The sequence below is a fragment of the Haliotis rubra genome, unplaced genomic scaffold (assembly GCF_003918875.1).
Source record: "Haliotis rubra isolate DU_JTF1 unplaced genomic scaffold, ASM391887v1 Scf458, whole genome shotgun sequence".
Lineage (NCBI taxonomy): Eukaryota > Metazoa > Mollusca > Gastropoda > Lepetellida > Haliotidae > Haliotis > Haliotis rubra.
The window spans coordinates 325,966-338,532 of NW_025767144.1; the positions used below are offsets into that span (position 1 = coordinate 325,966).

Below are 12,567 nucleotides of genomic sequence, written 5' to 3' on the forward strand. Positions count from 1 at the left end.
CCAACTCTGTGAGGTTTTTGCAGAATTTTTGTCCTAAAAATAATAAAGTTGTTTAACAAACTATCATTAAAATATTGACACAGTTCAGTTTGTTACGAGGGAGTAGTGCAGAGAAAGGGACAGCCAGGTGTTCGAGAAGCACGTTCACAGACAAAGTTATTTATTCATTAACCTGTGCTGTGCCGTCTCCATCCGTTCTCGAACACCTGGCTGTCCCTTTCTCAAACTACGCCAATATGATTGCCCTAGAAATTCTTAGAAATTTGAAGAAAATTCATTAAAATTTGGATATTTAGACAAAAACCTTTATTTTCGTCATTTAAATACATTTTCGCCAAAAATAGACAAGAAGAAATGTAATACTGATAATTTTGAAATCTGCTTTTCAAGATATGTGAAATTTAAGCTTCACTATTCATTAGTGTCGTATTATCTTTCTCAGAATCCATCATGTTTTTAAGTATTTGACTTTAAGGTCAAACTTCTAATTTTGATCCTTGAAACTACTATTTCCGTCATTGTGTTGTGGTCTTGACATTGGGGAGGCCTGAGAGGTAAGGCAGCTATAGACGTCTTAACATACAAATATGTCAAGGTGTCCGAATAATGCTATATAGTTGTATTGTTTGTTTAGATCCCCGAGAGAGACTCAAGGAGGAACGAGATGGAATTGTGTTGAGTCCTCAGCGGGAGGAGCTTTGGTACAGGATGTCATGTGAGTCAGACATCCTCCCTAGGGAGACAAGTGAGCTGCCCTGCCGATTTCAAGGACGGAACAGACCGAGACAGGTGTGTGGACGATATCTGTTAGCAGAACTACATTGATAACTTCTCATGAACAGTTACTCATGGTGTACCTTCCCGTAGGATTCAGTGGTTAAATAGGACAAAAGAATCGGTAGTCAGGAATTTGACCTTTAGTAATTGCATGTCACCGTACATTGGTACACAATACCAATCACTGGTTACCATGGTTACTCTGGCAACTCATTGTGATTATTGTCAGGCTGGGTGTATACAGCTGGAGTGTGGAATATACAAAGCAAAAAGATCTGATTCTTTTAATCATGATCACTTTTTGGGATTAGCGGTTTATTTTGATAATTTCCCTCGCATATCTTACTTCCAAAACCTGCCAATTACTGAAACCTGTCGATTCATCTCTTCTTGACATTAACACACATTTTGAAGTTTGCTGTTTTGGGACTAAGTTGTTGCAGTAGTCACATTTGTCTTCAAAATATGGACTATTTGTGTTTGTTTCACTTCTTGTTTCACTTGTCTGCATGTGTAGAATATGATTTTGTTTCAGGGACAGACGAGAAAGGAGAATTGGGAGTGGGCGGATCACTATAGACCGTGATCAAGGACGTGAGAGGGAGTACCGTGGTGTCAGAGACCGTTATGACAGAGATGATCGACGAGGGACTGGCAATTCCACAGAAAGAACTTTTGAGAGGAGTGACCGCTATCACGGCAGCTCCTATGACAATAGCAGAGTAAATATGACTAATTACCCCAAGGAAATTCCTACTGTTTTTGGAGGGCAAATTTCTCTTCAAATGTCAGTTAAAGTAAATTTTGTTTCTGTATTGGATTTGCATTGTCTATATTCACTTATCTTCTTAAATACTTACATGTTGTGATGTCTGGCTCCTGAGTTGAGTTAAAGTTTTTGAGAGAAGACAAATTCTTACAACAGACACTGCTTTCTTTTCAGTCCAACTACAACAGATTTTCAAGAGACAGTAAGTAGTTTATTCTCAGTCGCGTTATTCTTTCTCAATTGCTTATCTGGGGTGTAACCTACATGTTACTCTAACATCACATTGAAGGCCATTGAAGCTGCGAGATGTAACTAGAAATGTCTTCAGGAAGTTACATCATATATGATTACAGAACTGGAAATGTCAGGAGTATTGTCAAATGTTACAGAAAGCAACAAAACTGACTACAGATCAAAGGGACGTGATAAACTGCCAAATGATGTAATAGATGTGATATTGCTATAATTTTACTTAAGTGTTGTTTGATTTCTGGTGTATCTCCCCAAACACTGAAACCCACTCCAGATATTGTTGGAATATTGCTATATCCTCCAATGAACAATGCTGAATCACTGACTCACACAAGTGTAAGTCATGCTGTTGCTCTGGTCCATACACAAGCCATTCTTGTTGCTCAGGTTTGAAAAAGGATCATGTGGCCACTGCAGAAAAGAACTTAGGAGTATCTTTTGGGTTGAGTGTCTTAAAAAGATGTATAAAATTGTTCGGATTCTTGTTCAGAATACATCCCCTGTAGTCACAGATTGTTGGAAGAACATGTGGAACCCAGATGTGATCTGGTTAGAACTCTTCTCCTACATTGCCTTGTGTAATCAAACTGGTCGTTTGTATGTTATCGAGGGGCGGTGGGGTAGCCTAATGGTTAAAGCGTTGGCTCGTCACGCCGAAGACCCGGGTTCGAATCCCCGAATGGGCACAATGTGTGAAGCCCATTTCTGGTGTCCCCCGTCGTGATGTTGCTGGAATATTGCTAAAAGCGGCGTAAAACCAAACTCAGTCAGTCAGTTGTATGTTATTGAAGGCCCATATTGTAAACAAGAGAAGATACTAATGCTAAGGATTACTTTCTTATCAGACCGCGGGAATAGACGAAGGTATGTAGAGGAAGAAGAACCAGAATGGTTCTCTGCTGGCCCCACCAGTCAGTCTGACACCATTGAACTGCGAGGCTTTGAGAAGGAACCAGAGGAAGACACAGGGCATGGAGAAGGGTTAATCATTGAGGAGGAAGAGGGTGAAGCACCTGCTGGGTCAAATGACAAAACAGGTATGATGTAACCAAGAACAGCTGTATCTTTGGAAGCCAATCCAGAATTGTTTCAGTCAGGACAAATTCAAAATTAATGCAGCCATTGTGATTAACAAGGTTTTACTGTATAAGATGGAACAATATCTGCCACATGTGTAGTTTCATATATACACTTCACACACGATGCTTATGATACAATTCTGTAAATACTTGTAATTTTTTCAGGTATCAGTGTTGGTGATCGTAATGGAAGCCTAGAGACAAACGAATCGAGTTCACCTGAAGTGAACCATGAAACTCGACCCTCACCATCAAACTCAGCACTCTTTGACTTTAATGACTTTTTTAAAGTTAACAGCAGTCTACTTATGGTAAGTATGTTAAACATGCTTCGTTACTCTTTTTGTCATGAGACATTCTTGGCTGTGATATGTATGATCTGATGAAAAGAGCTGTTTGATTTTGCAACTTATGAAAATGAATAAGTGAAGATAACTAAAGGAATGTAGATTATCAGTTAATCATGTTTTAAGAAATATGTTATCTTTTCAGGATGAGCAAACAGTTGAGCAGGATGTAAATGCCCAAGGCAGTCGATTCAGCCAGTGGTTCCAACAGCAACAGCAGCAACAACTTGTGCACGGCCACAGCAAAGACAACAGTCGCAGGTCATCAATCAATGAGGAGTTCAATTATTTGAATGGTAAGACTTCATTGCTTTTGTGACAGAGATTCATATGCATGTTCTCATCAGATATAAGTAAAGGTATTATAGGGCTACTTTCGCAAAAGCCAACATTTAAAAATTGGTTAAATATTTCAGAAATCGTCATAAAAATTATTAGACTTGCTCTGAGGAATTAGACTATGTAGTAGCTGTCTACTCCATTTTTCCAGTTGACAACACAATTTTAAGAGGCAATGCAAGATGTCTGGCATGAATTTGCTGATGTTTGTAAATACACTACAAATCTTTCAAATGCATGAATGAAATAGGGTTTCTTGTCACGCCATATGGACATTTGAAAGATTTTTCTGTAAAAAATGTGGTGTTTTGGGTTTGCCAAGAAGTTCCCATTCCATGCCTTGTTCTTTGACGAAGGAACTATTTCATTCCTACGTACATATAACGTATAAGGCCAAATTTATTTTCATTTCACCCTGCAGGAAGAACTCCTTTTCCTTGTTGACGTTATCACCAGCAAGGCTCTGTCACAAATTAGCTCCTTTTTGAAAATTTCTCCCAAGTAATTGTGTTTAATCATTACATGTGATGAGATCTAACTTTAGAGAGGGATGTTTATGTGTATCTATTTGCAGACATCATTGATGGATCGCGAAGCCCAGTGATACCCTCACCCCCACCAGCTCCTGCCCACATATATGATGGGAAGCCAGGAAATTTCTACCAGCAGTACGCCATGACCATGGAAGAGAAACAAGCACACTTGGAAGCAATGAATCAGAGGAAGAACAGTCCCAGTAACCCTCTTCTCAATGCCCTCTTCATGAACAGTGGACACATGGAAAAGTCTAATACTCGTACGTCCTGCACTGGATACCTTGTTGCTGTGCCCCATCGAATTTGTTCAACCGATAACTTTACAGTATTTCAATGGATTGTTTAGATTTGGCTACTGGCTCCTTTGTTTATAGTAGAGGAGCAGTGCAAATTTGAGACAGGTCTTGTATGTTTGTCATGTATAATCTTTATAAATTGTTGTACAGCTGAAGTTTGGAGTCATGGTCAGGGATATTAGTGACACTCGCTCAACCTTTTTAGTTTATTCCTGTCTGTTTCAAATCCTCATTTGTGTTGATTTGACTATAAAATGATGCCTTATTATCTATTTCAGCTGTAAACAGTGGTAACTTCAGCACCCAGGATGCTGAAGCTCAGCTGAAGGCTATGCTGTTCCGGGGCCGCGATTCCAACTCCTCCAGTGGAACTGCCAGCCCAGCTATTATGAGTGGACCTTCACGGAAAGTGAAAACATTGGCAGAACTTGAGGCAGACTTCCATCAAGGCAGTCCCACACATCATGTGAGCCCAATACAACACCAGAACCACCAACAGCATCAGCAGCAGCAGCCCCTGCCGCAGCAGCAGCCACAAACCCACCAGCATCAACAACATCCACAGCAGCATCTACAGCAACATCACCTGCAACATCCACAGCAACATCTTCAGCAACGCCCACAACTACAGCAGCACCCACAACACGTACAGCAACACCCACAACACGTACAGCAACACCCACAGCACATACAGCAACATCTCCCTCAACAACATCCTCAGCATGACCATCATCAGCATCAGGCACCGCAGGAGACAAAGACTGGTGACGATGGGGATTTGACAGCGTTCAACAAACTCCTAAGTATGATGCAGGCTGGAGCTGCAGCTGCAGTCGGACAGCATCATCTGCAGCAACAGCAGCAACATCAACATCAACAGCAGCAGCAGCAGCATCAGGCACCACCACCACCACCACCACAACAGGAAGCATCTAAGCATGTTCAGGTCTGTCTCACTTAATCTTCAGTGGCACAGGGCTGTAGGGGTTCACAGTGTCTCCTGCCTATCACAGGAGGGCATCTAGAATAAATATGGGTAGTCACATTGATCAAGTTACGAGGATGGAGGTAGTTGTCTTTGTAAGTCAGTATGGTGTACTTCTGGGAACTGGCTTGTCTGCTCCAGGCTTAGTGAATCTGTTCAGGATGCAGGGATGTAGCTGAGATTCTGCTGAAAGAAGCATGTCCCATTTAGACAGTCAGATGTCTGAGTTGAGTGAATGTCCATATGAATTTTCACTTATATATAGAAAATGGTAATGAAAGTTTGGTACAGAGCATAGAGCAGTCCTGAATTCAGCTGAAGGTTTTTTTGTGACTTTTGATATACATTACAAGAAGTTGCATGGCTTGTTCTTTGTTTAGAGACACGAAATCACACCAAACTTCTCTAAAATACATCATGCATTTCTCTCAATAATACTAACTATCAGCCCTCAGGGAAGCTACCATATTGTTTATTCCCCCCAAAATTACGTATTTAGATTACAACATTAAATTTAAAAGTTAGAATGAATTAATGCAACGTTGCATAAAATCGCCTCTCACACCCTCTACTGACCAGACATTATTATAAGTGAACCCCATAGAGTTAAGTCTTTTGGTGAGCTCTTTACAAATATCCTTCATACAACTTGTGATTGAAACCAGTTCGGCAAACACCGACAACACTGTGTGACAGTTTTTGATGTCGTAAGGGATATTACGTCTTTCATTTCATCAATAGAGGAAGTGAGTGCATGTGCCTCAATATATATAACAGGCCATGATATTGTTGAAAATGTGTGACATTGTGCCTTTAAACATATATTATCAAATGAAGAAATGAATTTGGTATGAATTGTCATCACTTAATTCATTAGGCCAGCTGCTTTTGTTTTTCCAAACTTCATTATTGACAAGGCCCAGTTCACCAAATATGATTTGTGGCCTAAACGTTACCGGTGAAGATCTGGGTGTCTTCAGCAACATGCTTGTCGTAAGTGGCGACTAACGGAATCGGGTGGTCAGGCACATGTCATCGTATGCCAACTGCTTAGATCGATGCTCACAATGTTAATCACTCGATTGTCGGGAGCAGACTCACTTGTTTACAGACTGCGGCCATATAGCTGGAATGTTGCTGTATGCAGCATTAAACAAGAAACAAATGTAGCTTATGCGCAACTAGATATCCTTGTCATAATTCTCTTGAGCAGTACTTGTGCTTGGTTGATAATGGTTACCTTTTTTCACTGTTATGTTGTGGCTATGTATGACAGATGGGTGGTCAAATGATGATGACCCCTGACGGACGGTCAATATCCCCACTCCAACAACAGTTTCACAATCTCCAGCTGCATAATAACAATAATGACTTCCTGCAGGTGAGGAGAGCAGCGGTTAGTAGTGGTTCATTCAGTTTTCTTACAGCCCACACGTTTGTTATTCCTTTGTTTTAAAGATATGCCTACACAAAAAATCATGAAGATTTGAAGAATTTTGAATTTGTAAATATTTTAGTTTACTTGTTTAGTCAAGCGAAAATGAAACAGTGAAGTGAAAATAAAGTATTCAGAAATAGTTCAAATAGCAAGCAAGATTCTGAATAAATGTCATGTAATGTTTGCTTTTTAGAATGTTAGTCTACTTACTAACTTCAAAAAATTCTGTAAAACAAAGCAAAAACAAAAGTGTGGTCTTCAGTTGATAATACAGTGAAACCCCCCATTACCACCAGTGGAAGATTGCTGGTGTTGGATGAAACTCCAGCCAGTGACGATCCCAATGAACACATCCAGAAAAACATCCTGGCAGTACTACAGTGTAATGTGTCTATTTGTGGGCAAATAGCCAGCAACAATGGTCTGAAAGGTGGGAATTCCAGGTTAATGGGATGCAGCGATGGTTACTTACGGCATATAAGTATGTATAAAAATGTGAATAAGCTAAAGACAATGGGAGTTCACTGTGTTTTATTACAGAATTACAAGTTTACGTTTTGTTATTTGAAACCAAAAATGTTCAAAAACATTCTGTTCCTGAGCTTCTTTTGCTCTGTACTGTTCATGTTTCAAGAGTTCAGCTTGTTTTGTTTTTACACTCTTAGTACATAAGCAAGTATCATGTTCCACCCCATGCACTACTCATCTATAATAAGTCAAATCAGCTACTTCCAAAATATATCCATTATGGTAAATTTACTAAATTAACTTGAAGGTATTTGTAGTTTTCATCTTTATTGATGTTTTGACACCTCCTTCTTTCAGGCTTTGATGAGGAACAAAGAGCAACAGCTCCACATCCAACAACAAACTCTTCAACACATGCAGCGGCAGCCTGCACCCCAGCCACCCCCAACCCACACTCAACCTCAGCAGCCCCCTCAACCCATGATCCCACCCCCCCAACCCCAGACACCTCGGGCTATAACCCAAGACCCCATACTTAACTTCATCCAACAGAATCCCACCATCATCACAAAGCCTCCTTCTCCCTCCCCAACTATACCCACCCTCATGACTAACCCCTCCAACCCCCGTGTTGTCTCTCCGGCCCCACAGTCACTACCCCCCAGCCTGCTGCCCAAACAGGTGCAGACACCACAGCAGATTTCAGGAGCAAAGATTCCATCACCCATTAGTACGTCACTCTTGTGCTTGTTGCCTTCACACCTAATCTTAAGTAATGGTCTTGTCATTTCACAGGGAATCTTTTTCTTTTCTGTTGTCTGATATTGTACTGTAATTAGTTACTGTCATATTGAAGTTCTGCTAATATGTATAAAGAGAAAATAGTAAGATGTATTTCTTGACAGTTAAATATATGAATTTTGTTTTTGAACTTCAAAAGTGAGCAAAGTGACTGTTATTTGGTTCTTAGTTATTCATTGTTCCCATGAGAAGTCAGCTGGAAATATTTCACTGAATGTTTCTATTGCAGTGTTTAGTCAACAGCCACCAATGCACCTGAGTGCCCCATCACCAATCCACCCCGCACAACTCGCCCGATCTCTTGCTAGTCATCCTCTAACAGCCAATACTCTAACTGTAAGTCTAGCCGGTGTTGACTGTTCAGATACTTCTTTTAAGTTATGCTGTCAGCAGTAGATCAATAAGAGCTGATGTCCATTTTCAGCTTAATTTACCAGATAAATACATTTGATGGTAATTTTATCTCTGTGTCCAGCGCCTAACAGTAAGAAATAACATGTAGTCAAGCCTAGTCATATTTCATATTTTCATTAGAATGTTTGTTTTATCCTGTTCATTCAGCGGAGGCAATATGTTGTATTTTCCTGCACATATTTTTCAGTCATTTCCTCTTGAAAATCCTGCTTCCCCACAAGGGGTGTGTGCATTATACCTGGGCAAACACTGTACTGGAACTGCAGCATGAGTAGAAGATGAAACTGAAACCTTAAACATGTTTAGTACTGATAGAGCGGAAATACATAGCGTGTACAAACAGGTGCAACCAGCCTTCACAATATCCCTGAATTATCTCCAGTATGTTATCATACTGATTTTTTTGTTATAACAAACTCTATGCAGCTGTTAAACATCTACATCAAACTGATATTTGGCCCCACACTCAAGTACCACTAATTAGTGACGTTTAGAGCAAGCTGTGAAATCAGGCCAGTTAGTGTCATTTGCAGATGGCCAAAATCAATGAGCAGTGTATCAACACAATTTCATATCTTGTATGAAAATTGTGGTGGCAAAATGTTAACTGCCTATCTGATGACTGATATTCTAAAAATGCTATGAAATGATGGTTATAAAATGTTATTAATAAATTAAATCAAATATTTGAAGGGTATTTAGAAGTGGAATACACAGGAAAAGCAAGATTTTATGGATGTCAACTTCTTTATTGTGAATAACATGATGTTTCTGAGTGTATGCTGGCTCCTTCACCTTGCTTTTCCAATAAAGTGAATGTTTTTAAGTAACCTTTGCATGTCTTATGTATATTTCATCCAAGATGGTGAACATTTCCAGGACAACTTATATATTACAAACAAGTGTATGACAACCGTATTCCTCCAGTCCCTTGTAGTAACCATGTTCTACTGAATATCAATCTGAATCTGGCTCATCAAGTACATCATATGGTTTTTCATGACACTAAAGAACATAAGTTTGAAGCTTGCCATCACATGTCTGATTGTGGTGTTGTAGACGGCCTCGGCCAACATTCGTCCCCAGAGTGTTGCTCGTGTACCAAGCCCCCAGGAACTGATAGCTCACACACAGGCAATCATGCAGTCGGCTCTCATCAAGAAACAGTTGGAAGATCAGAAGGAGCGATTCCTCAAGAAACAGCAGGAGAGGTATGGGCATCATCCCTTTACAGGCCGAGGAATTAGTAACTTGCCTTTACAAGCTAGTCTTTCTTAGATTTTCTTTCCAGTGCTTGGAAAATGTGAATTAAATAGAACATATGAAACTGAAGACTTCTTTACTATTTGACTTGGTGTAGAGACAGATGATGTATTGCCTGACTTCACTGTTTCAGAGCCCGTTCTCCCAACCAGAACAGAGCCAATCCTTCTCCCATGCCGACCACACCTACAGCTGTGAGCCAGGGCAAAGTAAGTGAAAACAACTTGAATTTTTTCTAACTGAATTGTCTGAAAATGCAATTTTGTTATGCTATTTTATCCTGCATCAAATTTGAATATCATATTATTCACAACAGTCTTTAATGCTACAATCCCTTCTTGCACACATTATACAATTGTTAAGGGTTAGTTCAGCTTCCTCAGAAGTAGGGTTATGACCACAAAGAAAAGTGTTACAAGCAGTTGCTACTGCAGTATTAGTAAGTATTCACTTATCTGAAGTTTTAACATGTTTTCAGGCTTATCTTTTCTCCTGTCGTTTTGGGAAATCCAAGATTTGTAGAAATTTTCCTCAAGGCTGACATTTTGATGTGTGACAGTGTGTTTATTATTCTGCTTATTTCCAGTCCACCATGTCTGCAGCGTTCACCCCGACATCTGTCATCAGGAAGATGCACTCAGACCGAGCCAGTGAGAAGGAGAAAGGCACAAAAGACCTGGACCATGGTGATCATTACAACTCCTCTTTTGTTTCAAAATAAAATTAACGTCTGTACAGATAAACCAACACCTGCACAATTTGGCAAGTTGTCAACTGGCATAAAATCTCAGTCCCGTCCGTGGCTAGTACATTTATCATCATTTAAACCCTGCAATCCGGCAGCTGTCAATTCCGGATCTCGGCATGAAATGAGCTGCCCAAATGTGTGTTTATACAGTTAACAGCGCTGTCTAATTTGGTGCATGGTGAGGAGTCTGCTGGGTGTTTTTTTGTCATTAATTAATCCTGTATTGGAATAACCAGGGATTATGAGCATGCAGCAGCCATCATTTGTAGGTAACCGTGTCAGCTCTACAATCTGGCATGTTGTCTAAACCGGATTATTTCTTCAGTCCCGACCTGATGCTGGTTTGGACAGCTCCCACTGAATGTTTTTGTTATGGTTTTGTTCAAAATATGTTTTCTGACATATTGCCTTGCAAGCCGAAATATTGATATTTCAACTAATGGGTACAGTTGAGAAATATTTGTCTCTTATTCATTGACATATTTATAATGATTATCATTGACATTGAGGTAATGATTATCTGTGAAACGTATACATCCTTCATATGAGAGGGGCACAGGCACCGAGTTGAATACACAAGGCTGCCCAAACCAGTGATGATGCATTTGAATGGCAGATTCACACTTACAAGGGCTCCTGTTTCTGTCACTACCAATGTCGAAGAGCTTTCCTTCCACATCAAGCCAGCATGCTGTGATGTAACCAAAATACTGCTCAACATGGCAGTAAAAGAAATAACTCACTTATTCCTCCTTCATTTTCCAGATGACCTTGACGGGAGTCCAGCAGATGGAGGTAATGACTCACACTCATCTGACAAGTACCACTCAGATGAACGCGCAAGACAAGATGCAGAGGAGATTGCTTCTCTGCCAGGAATAGACTTTAATGCTGAACCCAACCAGCCCATGACCAGTCTTGAAGAAAAGGTAACCATCACACCATTATGGACAATATTTGTGGTGTCAGTAGCCACAAGAGTGAAACTTGTTGTATGTTCCTCCCAAAACCAGCGTCAGTGGTATAGGGTGTGGATTTGTGATAGGATTCCTCATGCTTTGTGCAGCTAGTAGCACAGTTAACTTTGAGTCATCACAAGGGCTCAGTGGCAGATGCCATTATTTGTGCCTTTCATCAAAGTGCTGTCATAATTTTAAAAGAATAAATGACCTTGCAGTAATATTAGAACAATTGGCATAGTGCATTAAAGTGTGATTCTTTTACACTCTGGCGTTACAATCTGATTTACCTCAATCACCTCTATTATGCTTCTTTGCATTGTGAGTCTCAGGACTTTCTTGTTCAGACTAGAAATTATTCACAGACTGACGTCATATAGCTGGAATATTGCTGAGTGCTGCATACGACAGTACTCAAAACAAACATGCTTGTGTATATATTGACAAATGTGTTGTTGAATGATTGTTTCTGTGTAGCTGAAGTTGGCTGGCATCAGTGGTCAGTCTGGCAACAAGTCAACCCCGATCCTGGGTCAAGGAGACAAGTCATCACGCCCCGTGGTCGGTCAGGGAATGATGCAGGGCAGTGTTCCCATACAAGTCCAGACAGTAGCGAACTCAACACCAGTCCCAGGCAGGCCCATTGTGAAAGGTGAGACTCAACCTTGAATGTCTGACTTGTGCCCAAACAGGTGGCAGTAGGTATCCGAATAAAGCTTTGGCTTGTCATTAAAAGACTTGGGTTGTTTTCTCCACATGGGGTCCGTGCATGAAGACTTGTAGTAACTCATTCATGGTCTCAGTTAGACATACATATGGCATTAGTCAAGAATTAGATCAAAATGTGTCCAATCGCCTTAAGTGGTTTTGTCCATTGAACAATAAATTTTGTGTATATCTTTTATATTTTTTGTTTTTTTATCTATACAACAAAGTTATGTTTTGGATGTAATGCAGAATTTTGTAATGCAACCAATTTTGTCTTATACTGGTGGTGGGTTACAGTATTGCCTGCTACTAACAAATATTTGAAATAAGGTGGTCTATAATTACGACAGACATTGTTGTGTAATGTCACCTTCAACATAATCTTGCT

At 40.1% G+C, this 12,567-nt stretch overlaps 1 protein-coding gene across 1 annotated transcript in view; it reads left to right on the forward strand.

Annotated features, from left to right (window-relative positions):
• Positions 1 to 12,567, forward strand: part of LOC124290127 (eukaryotic translation initiation factor 4E transporter-like) — a 40,484-nt gene that overhangs the window by 22,637 nt on the left and 5,280 nt on the right. Inside the window, 17 exon segments of the mRNA XM_046726818.1 lie at positions 635 to 690; positions 692 to 789; positions 1,313 to 1,499; positions 1,721 to 1,748; positions 2,644 to 2,835; positions 3,043 to 3,188; positions 3,370 to 3,520; positions 4,138 to 4,359; positions 4,674 to 5,341; positions 6,657 to 6,761; positions 7,644 to 8,016; positions 8,317 to 8,423; positions 9,561 to 9,712; positions 9,898 to 9,973; positions 10,351 to 10,450; positions 11,278 to 11,441; positions 11,949 to 12,123. Of these exon segments, the coding sequence (XP_046582774.1) occupies positions 635 to 690; positions 692 to 789; positions 1,313 to 1,499; positions 1,721 to 1,748; positions 2,644 to 2,835; positions 3,043 to 3,188; positions 3,370 to 3,520; positions 4,138 to 4,359; positions 4,674 to 5,341; positions 6,657 to 6,761; positions 7,644 to 8,016; positions 8,317 to 8,423; positions 9,561 to 9,712; positions 9,898 to 9,973; positions 10,351 to 10,450; positions 11,278 to 11,441; positions 11,949 to 12,123 (3,000 nt within the window).